The following is a 26,292-nucleotide window of genomic DNA, read 5'->3' as shown; positions in this document are numbered from 1 at the left end:
AAGGTGTCCAAAAAATATTTGGGGCCGCTAAATATCATATTAACAGGTACCACACAACATAAGTTATTTACAGTGCCAGTGCAACTGCAGTAATGTACTTAATGTACTTATTGCTGTTGAAATAAATTGAGAAATGTTCTATTGTTTCAGATACAGTAAAGAACAACACTGTTTGTTGATGAAACTAATAGACCTCTGGGTAGCGTACAAGGCTGCATGGCTTGGTGATTTGCATCGGCGCTGTGATGAAGGTCATATGACATCAGAGGCACTGTGAGCTCCGCAGAGTAAAGAGACCATCAAACAACAACCCCACCTCAGTTTCATCTCAGTTTCACCTCATCAAAGACAGAAAAGGATCATGCTGATAATGCGCCATTACAGCGATAAAGACTTGAAAATTAAAACAGAAAGGAAGGAAATAGGGAAGGGTTTGTACGACACATTGTGAGATTGATAGATTCAGAGGATGGAGGGAAGGAGGGGTGGACACGTGATGAGCTGACATGTTTTAGTTCCTCTGATGGCTCCCGGCTTCATGTAAACCAGGTCTGCAGTCACTTCCTCTGTGCTAATTACATAAGGGACAACAATTCATATATCAGAACTGCATTTGTGGTAGTTAAGCCATCTCAAACATATTAGGTGTTGATAGCACTGTATGCTACTGAAACTACTCATACACTACCATTCAAAAGCGTTTAAATGTTTTTGATATTACGTTCACCTTGGAAACCATGATATTGTGAAATATGATTACAATTTAAAAGAACTCTTTTCTGTTTTAATCTCAAAATGACATTTATTCCAAAGATGCAAAGCTGAATTTACAGCAGCATTACTCCAGTTTTCCGTATCACGTGATCCTTCAGAAATCATTATGATATGGTAATTTGCTGCTCATTTGTTTTTACTATTGCAGTTGAAAAAGTTCCGCATTTCTGACGAACGGTCTTCTAGTGAGATTGATTTGAATGGTTAGGTTCCCAAAGACCTCAGAGATATAACTTAAAATAGCAATAATTATAATAGTCATTTTAAATGAACTTATTTTGCCTTCAGATTCTTATAATAAGTTCTTCTGACCTAATTAAAACCCAGCAGCAAGCTATTATTAAAGCTTTAACCCTTTGTTTAAACACGTTACAGTGTGTACAGCAGTCTTAGTATGTGAAAAGGAATACGAGATATGTATGGATATCAGTAAACATGCAAGTGGACTATTTGATATCTCTTTCCTGTGTCTAACGTCATTTTTTTTTAAATAAGGAAAAAGTCCCAAAAACACGTTCATCGCTGAAAAAGATGGGAGTATTTCAGGTTAAAAGCAAGTTAAGTTTATGACCAGATAATAACCCTAACTTCAGTTTGGAAATGAACAGTAATGCATTTGCAATGGAAATCTGAGGAAACTGTACAACAGCTGTTTTTTTTGTTTTTTTTCTAATTAAAATGATTTTAGAATTTTTTTAGTATTTTTATGTTAACCTGGAACTTTATCTTTGAACAGAGCTTATAGCTTGTATTCAGTCTGTGATATTCCATCAAAAAGATTACTGGTTGACTGTCGAAATTCACCATGCTTTTTGATTGTGTGCTGCATGATTAAAAGAAGTGTCTTGCATTATCTGTTAACACAGTCCATTAAGATTAAATCAAGATCATGTGCTGTGTATTTAGGTCAACAGCCATGAGCAAAAGTCTGCTGTCTTTATATATCTTTGACTGTGTGCTAGTCGCACTCTATCAACTGTATCTGCTCTTAAACCATAACAAGACATGCTGTTAAACTGTTAAAGTCAGTAACTGTCATCTGTAATCACCAGAAAATATTATTTCTAAGTCTAGGAGTAAACAATATCCATCATGTGCCATTCAGAGTCCTAAATGCAAGGTCAAGTGTAATCTTAGTCTCTTAATACAACTTTGGCCAAGAACTAATCTATCAAGAAGTCCGGATCTTAAGAAATGGATATTCCTACATCCATGTTTTTTTGTCATTACGACGAGGGGTAGCTCTCTGGATGAGTGTCGAAGCAAAAACACTTGACTTGATTTTTGAGTCGGATTTGGTTCCGTTGTCCGATTTCTTCTGGGACAAAGTCAAAGTCTCATCCTCAGAAGTATGTTGGTTTGTTTATGATTTAATCGCTGGAAACCTGCATTACTGCACGAGCCGATTCAATTACCCGAGTGTTGAAAAAGATGTTTATAGTTTATTTATTAGGGCTGCTCGTTAGCTGATGCAAAGCGGCTGTAACCCTTGAGGCTCGTGAGTTTAATTGAGCCTCTGTTGTGAAACGCAGGAAAAGACTGATGAAGAGAAAAGCAGACGCTCCTCAAACATGAGCTAAAGTAGGACTTAAAGGGACAGTTCACCCAAAAATCTAAATCCTGTCATCATTTACTCATCCGCATGTCGTTCCAAAGCTGACTTAGTTTTTTTACTCTGTGGAACACAAAATAAAATCTGTTTTTGACTGTGTAATGAAAGGCAAGGGGTCCAAAAACAACTTTGGCACTACTCTTTTTATAATATCTTTTTTGTGGACAACATGAGGGCGAGTAAAAGAAAACACATTTTTCATTATAAGGCAAAACAGTGCATGTAAAATAAAGCAATAAGCCCCAAGAAGCCATGGTTTACTGTGAATTTATAACTGTTATAAATTCACTGTAAACCACGGCTTCACGGGGCTTATTGCTTTTATACAACGGTTATTTCATATACGTTGTAAGATTTCACAGAATAAAACAGAGCAAATAAAGTGTAATGATATAAATAAAAACAGTATTCTTCCACCAAACAATATAGTTCCTCAGACACAGTTGTGGTTCCAACAAAGTGGTTGCTGAGCAACATAAAGAAGTTCTGTGGCTCAACCAATCAGAATCAAGGACCGGAACTATCCGTTTTATAATGATCGTTTTTTTTTCATACACTGATCAATTTTGGGCTATTTTGCTTCCATAAAATGTCTTCTTTCTGAATGGTGGAAAGAAAACAAGTGATTATTTTATTTTACTTTATCTATTTGTCTGAAATATCCACTTTAGTAGCACTTACATAAACCAAACTTTACTGTTTTATTCATATCTATATTCTGAAAGTTTTTACATAGTGGTTTGTTTACATATTATTCACCTGATTTATGTAAAACCTAAAAACATTTCTGGCTGTTGACAGTTGACGAGTGATTAAAAGAGAAATCCAAAACTTTTAATGTGTCAGCAAAATGAAACAAGAATTTTGAACCTGTGTTCAGAAGCCAGTTTCTAGCAATTGTGACTTTTTTTTAATCTTACAATTCATTTTTTTTTTCTTACACTTTTGAGTTTATATCTCTCAATTCTGACCCCCCCGAATCTCGAAATTGTGAGAAAAAGTCAGAATTCTGAGTTTATGTCTCTCAATTGTGACCTTTTTCTCAGAAGTGCAAGAAAAAAAGTTGCAATTGTGAGATTAAAAGTCACAATTACTTTTTTATTTTTGTATCCAATGTTGGAAACAGGTTTCCATAGATTTATTTTCTGGAAATGTATGCAAATTAGTGCATTTTAATTACATACTGCCTCATTTGCATTTCAGAAAACTAGTAATACAAAATGTTTTGTCTTAGCGCACTGTTATGAATTAACTGAGGAAGTATATGGTGATATCCATAGGCGGAGGGCGGACCAACTCCAGGGGAAGGCTAAAAGCAGCCAAATGGATTAAACATCATAAACCCGTCTTTTTAGGCAAGAACCAGACATGGGTGTCATGTAGGCTAAAACCTTTTTTCAATGTGACTGAATTTGTATTTAACGTGATTACAATTGAATAAAAACGTTAGAAATGGATAATTATATAACGTTTCCTTTCCACGGTTATTCAAACGGCGAATAAATTATATATAGAAAGTGACATTATCACTAACATCGCCAGTTGAAGCACTCTCAGAAAAACAAAACTATCGTTATAATCACTGAAGCTGTACACAGTTAAATTAATCTGATTGCTTCTGCTTCTGATTGGCCATTGCATTCCTAAGCTCAACAGATATGTGTGTGATTGGTTAAAATGCGCAACACTATAAAACCGCCTTAAATGAAATACGGTGCAACATGAGCAGTTCTTAATTTAATGCCGCAATCGACACTGTCTATTCATATTCACTTTGTTAGCAACAGACGTAATAGATTTAATTTGTTTGTGCAGGGGCATTTTTGTCCAATTTAGTGGCATTTTTGCCCCAAGTCCTCGTGGCCACTTACACACGCTCCACCTATGGTGATATCTATTCACCTAATTTCACCCACTTCTGAAGGGTGACTGATTTTAACAAACAGTCAGTGAAGTCAAGTTCAAGTTCACATATGTCTAGACCGTCTCGTTCCATACCGTCGCTCTTTCTTCGCATACGGGGGGTCTGTTTGCCCTCTGACCCGTGTGTAAGTTGCTATGGAAGGGCGGCGAGAGGGTTCAGTAATGTTCCTGTGAAAAGGCCGTGCTGTCAGGGCTGTCTAGTGACGTCCCCCCTTCCCCGCCTCTCTCCGCAGCTGGGCACGGTCCCGGAGCCTGGGAATCTTCGGGCTCAGACCTGGTCAACCCCCCATTGAGACTCAGTCTAGCCATACCCTCACCCCACCATCTGCAAGCCGCCGGTCTCAAGTTCAAATCTAATGCACATATGATGCACAATACGGAGGTGCAAAGGTTTGGTTGTAATTGCAGTAATGCATGTGCGTTTTTATGCACTGTTCAGTAAATAATAATGGAGCTCTGCCAAGACCGCCGTCTTGTAATTGGTTGGCGATGCTGAAGGTGTGTGTTTGGAGTCGGAAAGAGATTTACAGTGTGTAAGAATGTGTGTGTGTGTGTGTGTGTGGGGTAGCGTACAAGGCTGCATGGCTTGGTGATTTGCATCGGCGCTGTGATGAAGGTCATATGACATCAGAGGCACTGTGAGCTCCGCAGAGTAAAGAGACCATCAAACAACAACCCCACCTCAGTTTCATCTCAGTTTCACCTCATCAAAGACAGAAAAGGATCATGCTGATAATGCGCCATTACAGCGATAAAGACTTGAAAATTAAAACAGAAAGGAAGGAAATAGGGAAGGGTTTGTACGACACATTGTGAGATTGATAGATTCAGAGGATGGAGGGAAGGAGGGGTGGACACGTGATGAGCTGACATGTTTTAGTTCCTCTGATGGCTCCCGGCTTCATGTAAACCAGGTCTGCAGTCACTTCCTCTGTGCTAATTACATAAGGGACAACAATTCATATATCAGAACTGCATTTGTGGTAGTTAAGCCATCTCAAACATATTAGGTGTTGATAGCACTGTATGCTACTGAAACTACTCATACACTACCATTCAAAAGCGTTTAAATGTTTTTGATATTACGTTCACCTTGGAAACCATGATATTGTGAAATATGATTACAATTTAAAAGAACTCTTTTCTGTTTTAATCTCAAAATGACATTTATTCCAAAGATGCAAAGCTGAATTTACAGCAGCATTACTCCAGTTTTCCGTATCACGTGATCCTTCAGAAATCATTATGATATGGTAATTTGCTGCTCATTTGTTTTTACTATTGCAGTTGAAAAAGTTCCGCATTTCTGACGAACGGTCTTCTAGTGAGATTGATTTGAATGGTTAGGTTCCCAAAGACCTCAGAGATATAACTTAAAATAGCAATAATTATAATAGTCATTTTAAATGAACTTATTTTGCCTTCAGATTCTTATAATAAGTTCTTCTGACCTAATTAAAACCCAGCAGCAAGCTATTATTAAAGCTTTAACCCTTTGTTTAAACACGTTACAGTGTGTACAGCAGTCTTAGTATGTGAAAAGGAATACGAGATATGTATGGATATCAGTAAACATGCAAGTGGACTATTTGATATCTCTTTCCTGTGTCTAACGTCATTTTTTTTTAAATAAGGAAAAAGTCCCAAAAACACGTTCATCGCTGAAAAAGATGGGAGTATTTCAGGTTAAAAGCAAGTTAAGTTTATGACCAGATAATAACCCTAACTTCAGTTTGGAAATGAACAGTAATGCATTTGCAATGGAAATCTGAGGAAACTGTACAACAGCTGTTTTTTTTGTTTTTTTTCTAATTAAAATGATTTTAGAATTTTTTTAGTATTTTTATGTTAACCTGGAACTTTATCTTTGAACAGAGCTTATAGCTTGTATTCAGTCTGTGATATTCCATCAAAAAGATTACTGGTTGACTGTCGAAATTCACCATGCTTTTTGATTGTGTGCTGCATGATTAAAAGAAGTGTCTTGCATTATCTGTTAACACAGTCCATTAAGATTAAATCAAGATCATGTGCTGTGTATTTAGGTCAACAGCCATGAGCAAAAGTCTGCTGTCTTTATATATCTTTGACTGTGTGCTAGTCGCACTCTATCAACTGTATCTGCTCTTAAACCATAACAAGACATGCTGTTAAACTGTTAAAGTCAGTAACTGTCATCTGTAATCACCAGAAAATATTATTTCTAAGTCTAGGAGTAAACAATATCCATCATGTGCCATTCAGAGTCCTAAATGCAAGGTCAAGTGTAATCTTAGTCTCTTAATACAACTTTGGCCAAGAACTAATCTATCAAGAAGTCCGGATCTTAAGAAATGGATATTCCTACATCCATGTTTTTTTGTCATTACGACGAGGGGTAGCTCTCTGGATGAGTGTCGAAGCAAAAACACTTGACTTGATTTTTGAGTCGGATTTGGTTCCGTTGTCCGATTTCTTCTGGGACAAAGTCAAAGTCTCATCCTCAGAAGTATGTTGGTTTGTTTATGATTTAATCGCTGGAAACCTGCATTACTGCACGAGCCGATTCAATTACCCGAGTGTTGAAAAAGATGTTTATAGTTTATTTATTAGGGCTGCTCGTTAGCTGATGCAAAGCGGCTGTAACCCTTGAGGCTCGTGAGTTTAATTGAGCCTCTGTTGTGAAACGCAGGAAAAGACTGATGAAGAGAAAAGCAGACGCTCCTCAAACATGAGCTAAAGTAGGACTTAAAGGGACAGTTCACCCAAAAATCTAAATCCTGTCATCATTTACTCATCCGCATGTCGTTCCAAAGCTGACTTAGTTTTTTTACTCTGTGGAACACAAAATAAAATCTGTTTTTGACTGTGTAATGAAAGGCAAGGGGTCCAAAAACAACTTTGGCACTACTCTTTTTATAATATCTTTTTTGTGGACAACATGAGGGCGAGTAAAAGAAAACACATTTTTCATTATAAGGCAAAACAGTGCATGTAAAATAAAGCAATAAGCCCCAAGAAGCCATGGTTTACTGTGAATTTATAACTGTTATAAATTCACTGTAAACCACGGCTTCACGGGGCTTATTGCTTTTATACAACGGTTATTTCATATACGTTGTAAGATTTCACAGAATAAAACAGAGCAAATAAAGTGTAATGATATAAATAAAAACAGTATTCTTCCACCAAACAATATAGTTCCTCAGACACAGTTGTGGTTCCAACAAAGTGGTTGCTGAGCAACATAAAGAAGTTCTGTGGCTCAACCAATCAGAATCAAGGACCGGAACTATCCGTTTTATAATGATCGTTTTTTTTTCATACACTGATCAATTTTGGGCTATTTTGCTTCCATAAAATGTCTTCTTTCTGAATGGTGGAAAGAAAACAAGTGATTATTTTATTTTACTTTATCTATTTGTCTGAAATATCCACTTTAGTAGCACTTACATAAACCAAACTTTACTGTTTTATTCATATCTATATTCTGAAAGTTTTTACATAGTGGTTTGTTTACATATTATTCACCTGATTTATGTAAAACCTAAAAACATTTCTGGCTGTTGACAGTTGACGAGTGATTAAAAGAGAAATCCAAAACTTTTAATGTGTCAGCAAAATGAAACAAGAATTTTGAACCTGTGTTCAGAAGCCAGTTTCTAGCAATTGTGACTTTTTTTTTATCTTACAATTCATTTTTTTTTTCTTACACTTTTGAGTTTATATCTCTCAATTCTGACCCCCCCGAATCTCGAAATTGTGAGAAAAAGTCAGAATTCTGAGTTTATGTCTCTCAATTGTGACCTTTTTCTCAGAAGTGCAAGAAAAAAAGTTGCAATTGTGAGATTAAAAGTCACAATTACTTTTTTATTTTTGTATCCAATGTTGGAAACAGGTTTCCATAGATTTATTTTCTGGAAATGTATGCAAATTAGTGCATTTTAATTACATACTGCCTCATTTGCATTTCAGAAAACTAGTAATACAAAATGTTTTGTCTTAGCGCACTGTTATGAATTAACTGAGGAAGTATATGGTGATATCCATAGGCGGAGGGCGGACCAACTCCAGGGGAAGGCTAAAAGCAGCCAAATGGATTAAACATCATAAACCCGTCTTTTTAGGCAAGAACCAGACATGGGTGTCATGTAGGCTAAAACCTTTTTTCAATGTGACTGAATTTGTATTTAACGTGATTACAATTGAATAAAAACGTTAGAAATGGATAATTATATAACGTTTCCTTTCCACGGTTATTCAAACGGCGAATAAATTATATATAGAAAGTGACATTATCACTAACATCGCCAGTTGAAGCACTCTCAGAAAAACAAAACTATCGTTATAATCACTGAAGCTGTACACAGTTAAATTAATCTGATTGCTTCTGCTTCTGATTGGCCATTGCATTCCTAAGCTCAACAGATATGTGTGTGATTGGTTAAAATGCGCAACACTATAAAACCGCCTTAAATGAAATACGGTGCAACATGAGCAGTTCTTAATTTAATGCCGCAATCGACACTGTCTATTCATATTCACTTTGTTAGCAACAGACGTAATAGATTTAATTTGTTTGTGCAGGGGCATTTTTGTCCAATTTAGTGGCATTTTTGCCCCAAGTCCTCGTGGCCACTTACACACGCTCCACCTATGGTGATATCTATTCACCTAATTTCACCCACTTCTGAAGGGTGACTGATTTTAACAAACAGTCAGTGAAGTCAAGTTCAAGTTCACATATGTCTAGACCGTCTCGTTCCATACCGTCGCTCTTTCTTCGCATACGGGGGGTCTGTTTGCCCTCTGACCCGTGTGTAAGTTGCTATGGAAGGGCGGCGAGAGGATTTAGTAATGTTCCCGTGAAAAGGCCGTGCTGTCAGGGCTGTCTAGTGACGTCCCCCCTTCCCCGCCTCTCTCCGCAGCTGGGCACGGTCCCGGAGCCTGGGAATCTTCGGGCTCAGACCTGGTCAACCCCCCATTGAGACTCAGTCTAGCCATACCCTCACCCCACCATCTGCAAGCCGCCGGTCTCAAGTTCAAATCTAATGCACATATGATGCACAATACGGAGGTGCAAAGGTTTGGTTGTAATTGCAGTAATGCATGTGCGTTTTTATGCACTGTTCAGTAAATAATAATGGAGCTCTGCCAAGACCGCCGTCTTGTAATTGGTTGGCGATGCTGAAGGTGTGTGTTTGGAGTCGGAAAGAGATTTACAGTGTGTAAGAATGTGTGTGTGTGTGTGTGTGTGGTTGTCGGGCAGCAGGAGGGTATAATAAATGGAGTCATTTGCATAAGCTGCATGGAGCCCGAAGAGGGTGGTTCGGAGGAAAACGACAAGAATGAAAAAAAGGACAAATCCTACGTTGTGCGGGCAGAAAGAGAAGGCGAGGGAAATGAACAGAGAAAGACTTGAAGCTGCTCCCCTGTGGTAATGAAAAGCATCAGGAACCTCAATGCATAATATTTGAACACTGTGACAGAGCGCTTACACTGTTTACAAAGGCCTATTGAGGAAGAGGGAAAGAGATTGATTACGGATCATTTATTTTGCTTTTGATGAGCGTGGAACATGTGAAAATATTAAAATTGTATCATCTGCGGCCTCTGTACGTCTCTGTGTGAAGCTGTATTGTGATTTGTGTTTTGAGCGGCAGGTACAACAGCACGTTTTATTCTGATCGTTTGCCCACATAATGTCTGTGCAATTAAAAAATCACTGTTTAAGGAAGCAGGTCTTTTAGAATGTAAGGTAATGCACCTCTGGTAAGCACTGATCTGTTTCTCTTTTGCAGATGTGCACTGAACTCGGTGGATTCACACTTTGTTGAAAATTAGTCGGAAATCGACTAATTATGCATCTAGAGAGAACAATGGGAGCCTCACGCACCTGAAGAGTTTAAGAGGCGCATAAAATCATGATGATGATGATGATGATGACGATGTGTGTGTGTGTGTGTATGAGAGCAAGAAAAGAATTGTACTGTATTATACAGTATTTTCATTAAGATCATGTACACCATCATTTTAATGCATTTCTTTACAGTTAGCCTACTTAAAGATATTCACATCTTTCTAAATCTGTATTTACAAAAAAAATGTTTAGAAATGTATTTTCTGTTGCCCTGATAACAGTTAAAATTTAAAAATATGTGCATTTATATACATATATTTTTATATTTTTACAGGTAGCCTAGCCTATGTGTTTCCTGTGTTTTTTTTTATAATTAGTTTTCTGATTTTTATTGTCATTTAATTTGATTTATAAATAAAATATTTCTACTGTATATTGTATTGTATGGATGAATAAAAATCTGATTCAAAAATGAATGATATGAATCAGCTTTGTATTTGCATTTTATTGACGTCAGATTGTGTCACACCCGGCAAACAGTTAATTACTGTGAGTTAATTAGCTTAATTTGTAGGCTATAAATCACTTGTATATTGTTGAGAACTATACGGGCAGCGAGAGTTATGAAAAGGTCTGTGGTTTAGTTACTAGGTTTTGAGTAAAATATTTGAATAAGAAGCCTTAAAATATAATAAATTCATCACGATAAATTTATCACGATTTATCACGATAAATTTATCACGATTCATGTCTAATCCAAAAATTTAAATAATTAGGTTACGTTAGGCTACATCTTTAATTAATAGAAAAACACACCCTGCAAAAATGTTGATGTAATTTTGCGTGAAAACGCCGCTGTTATAATTTACTATAAACTGAAATTGTTGTAATTAGACAGCTGTGTTTTATTATTATTTTTTTTTTAATCATAAAACCAAATTTCACACCCACATATACAGTGTGTATAATTTTCCACTCATTCAGGCTATATCAGTTTCTCTTATTGCTCCTGCATTTATGCAAATGACTGAGAATTTCTCTATCAGTGACCGATAAATTAATCACGATTTATCACGATAAATTTATCACGATTCATGTCTAATCCAAAAATTTAAATAATTAGGTTACGTTAGGCTACACCTTTAATTAATAGAAAAACACACCCTGCAAAAATGTTGATGTAATTTTGCGTGAAAACGCCGCTGTTATAATTTACTATAAACTGAAATTGTTGTAATTAGACAGCTGTGTTTTATTATTATTTTTTTTTAAATCATAAAACCAAATTTCACACCCACATATACAGTGTGTATAATTTTCCACTCATTCAGGCTATATCAGTTTCTCTTATTCCTCCTGCATTTATGCAAATGACTGAGAATTTCTCTATCAGTGACCTCTGCGCCAGTTAGCATTAAGTGTTAATTAGCCACTGAATAGAGGCTAATAATATGACGACCAGAAGCTACCACAACTGTTGATTTTCTTTCATTTGGCAGGGTTTCTGTCTCTTCACGGGGATATATGTATATTGCACTTTAGCATACCAATAGAGCAGGAGCCTGTGAACCCCCCTGACCCTTTGACCCCCCCCCCCAAACATGAATAGCATCACTCAAGGCCTGGACAGGCTTTTCAGCCGGCCTGAGTCGCGCCTAAGCTCCTAAACATGATGATTTAATGTATCCTCAGCCCCCCGGGTAGCTTTTGCAGGGACTAACAGAAGTTTGTTTCAGACACAAACCCCCTCTAAAGACATGCCTCCCCATCTAATGCTTCCTCTCAGTTACACACAGGCAAACGTCCCTCCCCTCCTGTTCTTCAGGCTCCACACTTGGCAAAATGAAGGGTCTGATCTAACAAGGGCTCTTTCATCTGCTGAGAAAAGCAGTATCTGTTCAACTGGCTTCTATGACTGCTGGCAAAGAAAAGAAAGAACATTTGCTTGTTCGGAACTGAACCCGTAATAATCTACACATTAAATCACTGGAGAAGATATAAGACAGTATGTTAACGACGTATGTTAAAGAGATTTGTTAATTATCAACAAATATAAAGAGATGCTTTACTGTATTGTCCTGAGTTGACTATATGTATTGCCGTTTTTACCCCATATCATTAGAACGAACAAAAACGCATGTTTATACATAATTTAAATATGTAAGGACTCTTTACAAAAATCAGCTTTAATGCTCTTCTGTGAGGTTGACATCTCTGGATTATCTGAATTGTTGCTTTGCTCCAATGAATATTACAAATACATATGTTAATGTGTTTATTGTTAAAAACAAATAAATCAATCTTACATTTAAGAACAATGCGATTTCGTTTTAAATTTCAGTTTAGGTTTATAAACAACAATAGGTTCAGCTTCTGTTGTTTGAGGCTAAAACACATCATTGATTCAGTTGCTATATTATATTATAAAAATGTTAAGTTACAAATAATTAAAAAAACAAGCGTCGTTTATTTTCTATGGCGATAGCGCCCTCATGTGACAATATTAAGAAGACGTGTTGGAAACTTGAATTCGACAAAAGTTCATCGACAAACATTTTCAGAGCGCCTTGGTAAGGTAATTTAGTAAGAATATGTTCGTATAGTGTCATTTTGTTTCTCTTTTTAGTGAGAGCATTACATTTAAGTAAATAATATGCTATAGCAAAGTCCTGAAGTAACATTAGACCTGTAATAGCAATATGATGGATTGGTAATATAAGGCTGTTTTTGAGCAGTAAAATGTTATTTGTAAGTTGTGAGTGTATCCTACGTCTTTTAACCATATAACTATGAAAATGTTACACAAATGGAAAATCTCGACCCCGGCAGGACTCGAACCTGCAATCTTCTGATCCGAAGTCAGACGCCTTATCCATTAGGCCACGAGGCCACCATTAGTAAAGGTTGGAAATGTGCTCTCTTATGTTGACTACTGACTACAAAACTACTTGTTTTGCGTAGACGCGCGACTATCAAAGACATTATGTTTTATCTGGAAATAAAGGAAAGTCCTCTGGCGACAACAGAGAATGTAGAGAAGCGAAATTGTAATTCCTACACTGGCCAGCTATTTGTATCTCATGAATATTAAGTAAGTTAATGATGACGTTGCACCACTCACGTTAGCTACTTAATATTCAGCCAAGCTAGATCTGAACATAGCGAGGATAAGCGGAGGTATTCGCGGATTTTTATTACTTTATTTGAACTATTTATCAAATATTTTCAATTCAGTAACTATCTAAAATTATTTAGGTGCAAAATATTCTACGCCACTGATGAAAATGTCACATAGACGGCTTTATCACGCGGTACCAAAACACTGGGTGTCGCTGTGAGGCAAGTTGCGCTTCGTAGAAACAGGATTTCTTCGGATTGAGCTGTAGTAGTATGCGCGTGTAGTGTGTCCGAATGTGTCTGTTTTTGGTCAATTGTTGTAATTAAGAATAAAATGTTGCCTGTACTATAACGAAATTGATTTGCAAGTGCACTAGCATGGACAGCAAGGCAGCGTCATATTTATACAGCGGTGTTTAATCAGGTATTTTTCATTGTTTTTGTCAGTTCATAATACTGTGTGACAGATATGAGCTGATGAATTCTCAGACGAAATAATATAAGAAATATGCTTGATCAAAATATTTAAAAAACTTGTTCTCATATGTATGTCTTCACTAAATAAAAGCGAACTTTTCATTGTAGCCCTATGTGCTTTTAGCTCTGGAAACACATATATGAAACATTTTATATACAATAAAATTTCAGTCATAAATATTTAAAATACATTTAAATACATAACATTGGAATGCGATTGAGTATTGTAAAAAATAACATCTTGAAGGAAGTACATTGCCAGTCTTGACATGGTTAGATGTGGTCTTTGAGATGCATCTCTAACTTTTATGTTTATTTTTCATTTACCAGGTTCTTCTAAGTATGTGAGTATGCTTCATCCAAGGCTCTAATACGATGCTCCGTCTGATATCATGTCACCGGTGGCAGACCTTCATACGAACTGGAGTTTGGGTAAGATGGTGCTCCACCTCTGTGAAACCCAAATCCCAGCAGGGCTCAGATCGGACCCGCCTGAACCCCCTCAACATCCAGATGCTCTCCAGGAACCTGCAGGAGCAGATATTTCGGGGTCAGACGCAGGAGTACACAGGTGAGGATGTTGAACGCAGTATAAGACACTTGAAGCAGCATAAACTCTGGGGGAAAGAAACAGCCCTGTTACCTGACGTAGAACTCAAGTTACCTCAAATGTACGGCAATGACATCGACGAACACTTCAGTTTACTTGCCCAAAAGCAGAGCCTTCCTTACCTAGATGCGGCCAGTCAGCTTCAGAGAGCAAGACTTCCCAGGATGCCCAAGGAATGGGCTTGGGAAGTGGGCTGGACTCGGTATGGGCCGGGCGGAGAGCGCCAAAGTGTGAATTTCCCAGGTGAGAAAGCTATCGTGTTTGATGTGGAAGTCTGCATGGAGGAAGGACACTGTCCTACGTTGGCCGTGGCGGTTTCCCCAAATGCCTGGTGAGGTTTACTGATCGTAACCGGTATATATTCACCAGGGTTTTTACCAGTGATTCTAAACAAACTTTTTTTATTTGGTGTTGCAGGTACTCGTGGTGCAGTAAGAGGCTCATAGAGGACAGATACACCTGGTCTAGTGATCTGATGCTGTCTGATCTCATCCCTCTGGAGACCCCAGCAAACTCCACCCAACCGCGGGGCGGTGTATGGCAGGAGAGGCTTGTGGTTGGACACAACGTGAGCTTTGATCGGGCGCACATTAAAGAACAGTACTTATTGAAAGTGAGATTCATTTTAGACTATTTTGAGACTGATTTCAAATGCAGGTGCATCTCAATAAATTAGAATGTCGTGGAAAAGTTAATTTATTTCAGTAATTCAACTCAAATTGTGAAACTCGTGTCTCACTAAAAATGTTTTTTTTCTTATGAAGTATTCTAATTTGTTGAGATAGTGAATTGGTGGGTTTTTGTTAAATGTGAGCCAAAATCATCACAATTAAAAGAACCAAAGACTTAAACACTTCACTCTGTGAGCATCGAATTGATTTAATACACAAGTTTCACAATTTGAGTTGAATTACTGAAATAAATGAACTTTTCCATGACATTCTAATTTATTGAGATGCACCTGTATATCTTTACTTGCTTTTTTGTTGATTCTAAGGGTGTAACAGTATGAAAATTCAATATTATTTGGTCTTAAAACAGTGAAATCTAAAATGCTAATCATTTTAAAAGCTAAAAGCAAATGTTGGTGTCAGAACATTATATTTTACAGCAGGCTTTCCCAAACTGGGGATTATGAAGGAACTGCAAGAGGTTCATGAGTTGAAAAGCTAATAATTAATTTAATCAGATGAATAATTTAAAAATAAAAACTGTCAAAATAAAACACTTGAAATATTTAATTTGGTTACCTGCATGTTATATGACCATTAACCAGCATCAGAAAACTGTAAACATGTCAGTGGGTTATTCAATTATTGAAATATTGCCTTAATATCTCAGCGAGATACTTTACAGAAAATATTTTCTGTAAAAGGACTGACAAAAAGGTTTGGGAAACCCTGCAGTGCTATTAACGTAAACTTTAAATGTTGTCTTGATAAGTGACTAAATTAAGATAAGTCTGAAAGTCTGAACATCTAAAACTGAAATAAAATTAAGTGAAAATATTGAAATTATTTTTTTGTTAATTAAAATAAAGCTAAAATAAAATCTTAAACTTAGAAATGTTGTCTTGAAAATGAACTGAAATAAAATAAGTTAAAGTACTGAAATAACTACTTTAATTTATTAAATAGAAGTATAAATAAAAAGCTAAATAGAAGTATTTAAAAAATAAAAACTAATGATAAAAGCACATAACAAAACTACTAAAAATTAAACTAAAATGAAATCAAAACTGAAAATATAAAAATAAACGCTAATTTAAAATAGTAATAAATAATATTAAATAAATAAAGGGATTTGCTGAAGATTACTTTTAATAGTGTTATTAAAATATTAGTGTGTTTAAAGACTAACTTTAAGTGAACATGCACAAATAAATATCCAGTATTAACTGATAATAAACAATTGCAATTAAATAGAAATCTCTAATACTGGCCAAAAAACTATATGATACCTAATATATCATGCATGTGCTTTTGGGTTGGTCTGTGCAGAGCTCCAAAATGCGTTTCCTGGACACAATGAGTCTCCACATGGCAATCTCAGGTCTGACGGGATTCCAGCGCTCACTCTGGATGGCCAGCAAGTACGGCAAGAGAAAAGGGCTACAGGAAGTGAAGGAGCACATGAAGCGCATCGGCCGAAGATCTGAGGGCCCGATGGTTCGTACAAACCTCGCAACATTTGTCAGCTCAGCCTTAATAGTTCACAGTATGACCAACCGGTAACAAATTGTATGTATTTTCTCCTGCAGATTGGCTCATGGGAATGGGTTGATATTAGCAGTATTAATAACCTTGCTGATGTTCATGCTCTCTACGTGGGAGGAGAACCGTTGAGGAAAGAACAAAGGGATCTGTTCGTGAAAGGCAGCATGGCGGACATTAGGACAAATTTTCAGGTAAACATGTAAAAGAAAGAGTTCACGCAAAAAAATGAAAAAAATTTCCTGAAAATGTTCTCACCCTCAGGCCATCCAAGATGTAGATGAGTTTTTTTTTCTCTCATCTGAACAGATTTGGAGAAATGTAGCATTACATCCCTTCACAAGACGTTAATTGATGAACTGGAGTGGTGTGGATTATTGTGATGTTTTTATCAGCTGTTTGGACTCTCATTCTGATGGCACCCATTCACTGCAGTGATGTAATGCTACATTTCTCCAAATCTGTTCTGATGAAGAAACATCTACATCTTGAATAGCAAATGTTCATTTTTAATTCAACTGTTCCTTTAAATGTCTCTATGCTGCATGAACACCTTATACCTTTTTATAAATTAATGCAAGTACAAATGGAAAAAGGAAGTGTGTTTTAGTGTTTTCTGAAGTTATTTTGTTTTCTCTGATAGGAGCTGATGCAGTATTGTGCTCTTGATGTTTTGGCCACACATGAGGTCTTCATTCAACAGTTGCCTCTCTTTATGGAGCGGTATGACACTTCATATACATAAACCCACCACCAGCTCTACATTATGGCATATTATTGTTAAGTGACCTGTTGTCTGCATTTTTCTAGGTGTCCTCACCCAGTGACACTTGCAGGTATGCTAGAAATGGGTGTATGCTACCTTCCTGTCAATCAGAACTGGAAGCGGTACTTGGAAGATGCCCAGACCACTTATGAAGAGCTGCAGAGAGAGATGAAGAAATCACTGATGATTCTGGCTGACGATGCCTGCCAGTTATTGGAGGATGAGCGGTAAGCATGCACTAGCTTGTTTCTTTCATAATAACCAAATGGAGTCCCTGAAGGAAATGTATTCACTTTTAAGAAACATACAGTTACTTTTTACTGGCCTGGTGTAAAATATGTTCTGCTTATAGTTTTAGTGTTCAGCAGCAATCCAATATTTTGTTATTATTGGTATGGTCTGCTGTGCAGGTACAAAGATGATCCCTGGCTGTGGGACTTGGATTGGGATGTTCAGGACTTCAAGCTAAAGAAAATACCTGTAAGCAAGAAGAAAGCCAAACAAGAGGCTGAGGCAACAGCAGCAGCAAAAGAAAATGTACCCGAAGACTGGAACGAGGGTAGGTGTTTTTTTTTTTAAATGGTTAGTTCACCCAAAAATGAAAATTAGCTTGTGTTTTACTTACCCTCGAAGCATCCTAGATGTATATGACTTTCTTCTTGCAGACGAATCCAGTCAGAGTTATATTAAAAATAGTCTTTGATCTTTCAAGCTGTTTAATGGCACTCAGCGGGTGTTGCAGTTGAACAGTCCACAAGTCGTCAAATAAAGCTCGCGCATTCATAATAAAACGTGCCGCAGACGGCTCCGGGGGATGAATAAAGGCCCCCTGTAGCGAATCCATGAGTTTTTGTAAGAAAAATATCCATATTTCAAACGTAATAAACACTTTTCTCTCACTTCCGCTGACTGTCATCCACTGAAGCAGTTCCGGCGGATGACGTAAGACGCGCGGCGTTGCGTGATTAGTGACGAATGCGGCGAGTGAAGAAAACGAAACGCCGGTCACGAGATTAGAAGTACAAACCGAAGATTTGCAAAGAAAAATGTAGGAGGATTTCGATATAAACCGAGAGGAGACTGGTTTTGCTTTGCTAAAGTAAGGAAACTTTGCTTCCTTTGCTCCGATTAAACAAACTCGCGAGACTAGCATATCTCAGAGGTGCGCGCGCTGCGCATATGTCATACGCCTTCCGCCGGAACAGATCCGCATATGATAGATAACGGAAGTGAGCGAAAATTGTTTATTACATTTGAAATATGGATATTTTTCTTACAAAAACTCATGGATTTGCTACAGGGAGCCTTTAGTCATCCCCCCGAGCTGTCTGCGGCACGTTTTATTATGAATGCGCGAGCTTTATTTGACGACTTGTGGACTGTTCAACTGCAGCACCCGCTGAGTGCCATTAAACGGCTTGAAAGATCAAAGACCATTTTTAATATAACTCTGACTGGATTCGTCTGAAAGAAGAAAGTCATATACACCTAGGATGCCTCGAGGGTAAGTAAAACACAAGCTAATTGTCATTTTTGGGTGAACTAACCCTTTAATTCAGTAGGGTGGTTCATGGTTGATCAGTATTTTTATTTCTTGTTTGAAACAGTTCAGACAGTTAACGTTCCTTAAGTACACTACTGTTTGGATTTTTAAATATTAAAAAAAAAAGTCTCACCAAGGGTGCATTTATTTGATCAAAAATAGAGCAAAACAGTAATATTATTACAGTTTAAAATAAGTTTATATTCTAATATAATTCAAAATGTAAATTATTCCTGTGATGGCAAAGCTGAATTATCAGCAGGCATTATTTTAGTCTTTAGTGTCACATGATCCTTCAGAAATCATTCTAATATATTGTTTTGGTGCTCAAGAAACATTATTATCTTCTTATCAATATTGAAAATTATTAATATGATTGAATAAAATACATTAAATACATTAAAATAATGTATATGATTAGAAGTGTTGATGAAAAGTTGAATCAAGTATATTTTAACATTTAATATAAATAAATATATTTGATCACATTTTACACCTTTTATAGCTTTGTCTTTACTGTGAACTGTATTGTATATGAATAATAAAAAAAAGGATTCCTAAAGGTTTTTGAAAACCTGGAAATATCTGGTAATTTAAAAAATAAATACTGTAATAAAATGTTTTTTACAAGATTGTTAATATAATTATTATTATTAAAATATTATGTAAAATATTTAAAGAAAATTACACTCACTTTTAGTTATTTTAAAGGATAACATTATTGACTCTGTGTTTCAGACCCAGGTCCTCCTTCAGAAGAAGAGCAGGCTGGTCTACACCCCAGTAGCGAGCTTTTACAGAGACTAAAAGAGACAGTCAGCTACCTGCCAAAGAGGAGACAGCACTTACCAGCCCACCCCAGGTAAGTGCCGCCCCCTATTATCCCATTTGAATAAAACAGCACATTGCATGAGCGCACATTTTGTACGTTGTTTATGCTCAGCTGGTATCGTAAGCTGTGTGTGAAAATGTCTGAGGCCGAGGACTGGTCTCCTGGAGCCAGTCTTATCAGTCTGCAGATGAGGGTCACGCCCAAGCTGATGGGCCTCACATGGGACGGCTTTCCCCTGCACTACACCGACCAGCACGGCTGGGGTTACCTGGTACCAGGCCGCAGAGAAAACCTGGACACCTCAGAGAACCGTGAAGGACCTGTATGTCCATACAGGTAAAATAAAGCAAAGATAATACTGTGTTCTTTAGGAAAAAAATACAGTGGCTTGACTGCATCTTTCCTAAAACTTGGCTTCCAGGGCAATTGAGAGCATCTATAAGGAGTATTGTGAGCGCAAGGGAAAGGAACAGCCCCGGTATCTGGACAGCCCACCTTCTGATGACTTCATGTTGACGGACAGTGCTGTGTGGCAGACGGTTAGAGCTTTGCATGTTACTAAATAGGGTTTTTAGGGCTGGTATTTTCCTTCAAAGTGGTCATTTTCATCCATGTCTGCATGTTTTTGTGCATGTGTGTAGGTTGAAGAAGTGAGTCGACTGGAAGTGTTTGATGATGAAGTGCAGAGTACAGCAGGCCCATCCAAGAGGATCAAGGTTAGGTTGGGATTTTGTGTCATTTTTTATGTTGTTTATATATATATATATATATATATAAATTTTTTTTCTGTTGTTTAATGTTTGTTTGTTTATTTATTTATTATAAAAATATTATTGAATGTTATATTTTTAAATACAATTAACATTATGTGCTATATTAAGTATTAAATCACAATTAAATAGTGTAAAAATGTATTGTTATTAAATGGATATATTAAATAGTAGTACATTTATTTAATTCATTTACATTTTTAAAAATATAAAAAGTTATTTAAAAATATATTTAGTAATTAAATAGTATTCAATTTTGATTACTTTAAAAAAAATTAAATGTTATTATTTAATGCTTTGCAAGCACATATTTTAGTAATAATAGCTATATTTACTCATTAGAAAAAACTAAATTCATTCGTTGAAAATGGAAACGGCGAGTGTCCCTATCACAATGGAAATGGACCATACAATGATGTCAACATCCCTGGATGCTGGTTCTTCAAACTGCCTCATAAGGTATTCGATTTTTGTCCTCATTTTACAATGCATTCATTCAAGTTATAGTCATATATGACTCGAATAGTTTCAAATCACAGGACGGAAATGACAACAATGTGGGTAGCCCCTTCTCTAAAGACTTCCTGTCGAAAATGGAGGATGGTACACTTCAGGCAGGACGACAAGGCACCAACGCCACACGAGCGCTTGAGATCAACAAGATGATGTCATTCTGGAGAAATGCTCAAAAACGCATCAGGTTTGAGAGTCTCTTTTAAATATGCTAGTCTTTTGAATGTGTAGATGGTGCTTACAGCTGATCCAAAATCTCTTCTTTTGTCTGTCTTTGCAGCTCCCAAAAGGTGGTATGGCTCCGTAGGGCAGAACTGCCGCTCTCTGTCAGACGGTTTGTTAATGGCGTCCTCTATTGTGTCTTTTTCATTTGAGTGAAAACATCAGAAGTCATCTGACCTTCTCTTTGCTCCTTCATCAGACATGATGACTTTGATGAGGAAGGACAATATGGTGCCATTTTACCACAGGTCATCACAGCTGGAACCGTCACTCGCAGAGCTGTAGAACCGACGTGGCTGACTGCAAGTAATGCTCGGGTACGACAGCTACAGAGTGCAGTGCCTTCCAGAAAACACTGTGAATGGCAGTTCATAATTGAGTTAATTCATTACTGCCATTAAGTAATCATATATATATATATATATATATATGTGTGTATAAATATTGTATATTTTATTATATACTATTTATTAGATTATTATATAGTTGTATAGTTTATCGTTATTACTGATTTAGCTCTATATCATTCATGCCTATGGAAGCACATATCCGCCACATAAGAAAAAAGTTATGATATGGTAAATCATCTAGAAATGATGAGGTACTATGTTATAATTATGAGACAAAATAACAAAATTATGACTTGTTGAAATTGACAGTTGAGGTGATTTTTTTTTGTCACAAGTTATATGACCTGACTATCTCGTAATTTCAACTTTTTATCATAATTATGATGTATTATCTCATAATTTCAACTTTTTTTACATAATTATGACATAGTAGTTCATCATTTCTAATGTTTATGTCAAACTTTCAACCATTATCACAAAATATTTTATGCCATAATTATGATGTAGTATCTTATTTTCTGCTTTTTGTCAAAATTATCACGTAGTAGTATCCCAATTTCTACTTTGTGTCATATTTGTGACATAGTATCTCATAATTTGTCATGACTTTTTATGTCAGTTATGATGTAGCATCTCATAATTTCTACTTTGTCAAAATTTCAACGTTTGTCGTAATTGACCCTATGCAAAGACCTTATGACTTAAGTTGAAATTATGACAGTTGAGGTGATTTTTTTTGTCACAAGTTATATGACCTGACTATCCCGCCCCCCTTAGTTACTGTTGCCATGCGACAAGCCATGCTGCTCTCACGCCACACATCATGTTCTCATGCTGTGTAAAATACATCGTGGAGCAAAGAGGATGCTGACAATACGCCGACAGACAAGACCGAGCAGGTTACTTTAGATATGAAACAAAGTCTCAGCTTTCAAATTTTGTAATTTCTTTATTAAATTCAAACAATAAATAAATGCCATTTTGTGGCTCTTTAATGTGTTGTAACAGATCACTGTAGCGCCTCAGTTCAAGCGGCACATGAAGCGATTTTCTCTTCCTCTTTACTAGTTATAGCACAAAATAAACATGAATGAACATCAGAAGGTATCTTGTTTCAACCGCAGAAAGCCGTCAATACACACCATTTTTCAAGTTCAAGTCCACCAACGTTAATCTACTCTCCTGACTGATTTGTTTGTTGGACAAAAATAGCAGATTCAGCGCAATGATCGGTCAGATCGCCTGTCAATCAAACTCCCTGCGAAGGGTCAATTATAACTTTTTACATCAAAAATGATTTACCAAAGCCTGATTTTTTTCTTTTTCTTGTGTGGCAGAATTGGGCTGCCATAATTGTGGAATGAAAGTGGAATTTAATGTCTGAGAGGGTTTGTGTGTGCTTGCAGAAAGATCGTGTAGGCAGTGAGCTGAAGGCCATGGTGCAGGTGCCTCCTGGGTATCACCTGGTGGGAGCAGATGTGGACTCTCAAGAGCTGTGGATCGCTGCCATACTGGGCGAAGCACAGTTTGCAGGAATGCATGGTATTCCAGATGCACTTTCCCAGCCATTAGATTCCAAGATGCAAATTCCTAAAAAAAAAAAAATTGACTTCCATTTAGTAGACACTTCTATCCAACGCGACTTACAAATGAGGATGCCAAATCATGTTTCTTATGAGGAGCAAGCTACACCCTTTGGTCATTCATAATTTCTGATTTCCAGGATGCACAGCGTTTGGATGGATGACGCTCCAGGGAAAGAAAAGTCAGGGCACGGATTTGCACAGCCGTACCGCAGATACTGTGGGCATTAGCCGTGAACATGCCAAGGTCTTCAACTATGGCCGGATTTATGGAGCCGGCCAGCCGTTTGCTGAGCGACTGCTAATGCAGTTCAATCACAGACTAAGCCAACAGGAAGCAGCTAGTAAAGCTCGCCAGATGTACGCACTTACCAAAGGACTGCGTAGGTAGGCAAAAAAAAAAAGAAAGAGCTGAGGATGACAGCATATCACTCCAGGATTTGCGTAAAATCTCCAAACTGGCAGCTCAAAGGTCTGCTGACTACTGTAACAAGCTGTTTTAAGCTAGTCTGTGTTGGACAAATCTGCATGTCAAACTTGTGTTTAATGCTTGAAGCACCACCAGAGGGAGCAAGAGGAAGTGGAATCTCGCAGGGCAGCGTGTGTGGGCAGGCGGTACAGAATCAGAGATGTTCAATAAGCTGGAAAGTATCGCCCACTCTGAGGAACCAGCCACTCCAGTGCTTGGCTGCAGGATTTCCAGAGCTCTGGAACCTTCTGCTGTTCAGGATGAGGTGAGACAACACTATAGTTTGAAATAACTTGTATTGTAATTCATTATTTCAACAATCTTCTTGTAGCATTTATACCTCTGCAGCCGATGTTTGTAACTGCATGAAATGACTTGCTGTACTGTTTGAGCTACAGGAAGGCTAGTTGAGCTAAACGGACTTAATGAGACTTTGGTTATGCTTTAGTTCATTACCAGCAGAGTAAACTGGGTGGTTCAGAGTTCAGCGGTGGACTATCTTCATCTAATGCTGGTGGCCATGCGGTGGCTGTTTGAGGAACACAACATTGACGGGCGCTTCTGCATCAGTATTCACGATGAGGTGCGTTATCTGGTGACGAGTGAAGATTGTTACAGAGCTGCACTGGCCCTGCAGATCACCAACCTGCTCACCAGGTGAAGGCCAAACTTTGATTCCTGTTATTTTTGGCATTACCCTGTGAAGTCCATGCTTGAATATTTTTGTCTGTACTCAGGTGCATGTTCGCCTATAAACTAGGAATGATGGACTTGCCACAGTCAGTGGCTTTCTTCAGTGCGGTGGACATCGATAAGTGCTTACGGAAGGAGGTGACTATGGACTGCGTGACTCCATCCAACCCCACAGGAGTGGAGCGGAGATACGGGTTAAGACAAGGTCAGACTAAGCCTCAATTGTCACATTAAAGGAATAGTTTACCTAAAAATGAAAATTAGCTGAAAATGTACTCACCCTCTGGCTATTCAAGATGTAGATGATTTTGTTTCTTAATCAGATTTGGAGAAATGTACAGGAATCAACAAGTAATCCACACGACTCCAGTCCATCAATTAATGTCTTGTGAAGTGGAAAGCTGTATTTATTTAAGAAACAAATCCATCATCAATACGTTTTTAAAATTTTTTTTTAATCAAACCATTCCTTCTGGCTAAAATACGAGTCCTCGTTCCATACGTTGCTTTCTCCAGTGAAAACATTGTGTCATCTGAATCAGGAGAGAAATTTGCACCGTTTACAATTGAGAATAGTCCAAAACAGTTCATTGGATTTTGATGTGAGGGGACAACACAGGATAGACTTTTTCACTGGAGGAAGTGTTATCATGGATTATGGACTCCTATTTTGGCCAGAAGTGACAGACAGTTTAAAGTTAAAATGCCTTCATGGATTTGTTTCTTACACACAGCTTTTCGCTTCACAAGCATTGATTACTTGTGGATTATTGTGATGTTTTTATCAGCTGTTCGGACTCTCATTCTGACGGCACCCATTCACTGTAGAGGATCCATTGGTGAGCAAGTGATGGAATGCTACATTTCTCCAAATCTGAAAGAAACGCCTACATCTTGAATGACCTGAGAGTAAATGTTAAGATAATTTTAATTCTTGGTTGAATTATTCCTTTAAGGTTGGAATACACTGTGACTTTTGCCCAGATTTACAGTTAGGAGAAACAGTAATTGCTTCAAGTCAGAACCAATCTGCAAATTTTGGGCATTCATGCAAATTCAGTCTGTTCAGATTTTTAAAAAGGTCAAGTAGTCTATTCCTGCCTTTACTATCTTGTTTTAAACTCTTTTTCTATAATACACAAAGGGAGGAATCCAAAATAAATCTTCGTTTTTATATAACATTATACAAAACCTTTTTTTTTAAATTCCACTGAAATGTTATACAAGTTTGGAATGACATGAGAGTGAGCAAATAATGACAAATTTATTTTGGGGTAAATGGTGTCTTAAAAAAAATTCACCAGATCATATGTGGACATTTGTTTATTAAGATTATAGCAGCATTTTGTGAACATGAACTCATTAACACTTTATAAATTCAAATAAAATGAAAGACTATAATGTATTAATTAAACCAGGGTTAGAAATGGATTCTCAGTCTGTTCAGATTTTTAAAAAGGTCAAGTAGTCTATTCCTGCCTTTACTATCTTGTTTTAAACTCTTTTTCTATAATACACAAAGGGAGGAATCCAAAATAAATCTTCACGTTTTTATATAACATTATACAAAACCTTTTTTTTTTAATTCCACTGAAATGTTATACAAGTTTGGAATGACATGAGAGTGAGCAAATAATGACAAATTTATTTTGGGGTAAATGGTGTCTTAAAAAAAATTCACCAGATCATATGTGGACATTTGTTTATTAAGATTATAGCAGCATTTTGTGAACATGAACTCATTAACACTTTATAAATTCAAATAAAATGAAAGACTATAATGTATTAATTAAACCAGGGTTAGAAATGGATTCTTTATATATTGTTGATGTGCCACTGGAAAGCAACTTGATCCTGTTTTTATATATCAACAGGTGAGGCGTTGGACATTTATCAGATTATAGAGATCACCAAAGGCTCGTTGGCCAAAGGAAAACAGCAAGCTACAAGGATATAATATTTGTGGCATGAAAAGAATGAACACAG

General features: G+C 37.0%; 1 protein-coding gene and 1 non-coding gene across 2 annotated transcripts; one reads left to right on the top strand and one right to left on the bottom strand.

Moving 5' to 3' along the window:
- Positions 1-12,965: 12,965 nt before the first annotated feature.
- On the bottom strand, positions 12,966-13,038 carry trnar-ucg (transfer RNA arginine (anticodon UCG)). The gene has a single exon. It is a non-coding gene; the product is annotated as a tRNA-Arg (tRNA).
- A 482-nt stretch (positions 13,039-13,520) lies between these two features.
- Positions 13,521-26,278, top strand: LOC107581803 (DNA polymerase subunit gamma-1-like). The gene is given in 23 exon segments (XM_016267451.1): positions 13,521-13,689; positions 14,073-14,683; positions 14,770-14,965; positions 16,353-16,520; positions 16,613-16,759; positions 17,209-17,288; positions 17,376-17,558; positions 17,742-17,890; positions 19,613-19,736; positions 19,818-20,042; positions 20,128-20,245; positions 20,348-20,422; positions 20,819-20,935; positions 21,016-21,176; positions 21,270-21,323; positions 21,411-21,528; positions 22,968-23,103; positions 23,285-23,528; positions 23,530-23,616; positions 23,701-23,878; positions 24,062-24,270; positions 24,351-24,511; positions 26,181-26,278. Coding segments are annotated over 22 exon segments (3,579 nt in total). The 5' UTR covers positions 13,521-13,689; positions 14,073-14,117; the 3' UTR covers positions 26,264-26,278.
- Positions 26,279-26,292: the final 14 nt, after the last annotated feature.

Source organism: Sinocyclocheilus grahami, unplaced genomic scaffold (genome assembly GCF_001515645.1).
Source record: "Sinocyclocheilus grahami isolate Dianchi unplaced genomic scaffold, SAMN03320097.WGS_v1.1 scaffold38.1, whole genome shotgun sequence".
Classification (NCBI taxonomy): Eukaryota; Metazoa; Chordata; class Actinopteri; order Cypriniformes; family Cyprinidae; genus Sinocyclocheilus; species Sinocyclocheilus grahami.
This window is presented reverse-complemented; position numbering and strand designations above follow the sequence as displayed.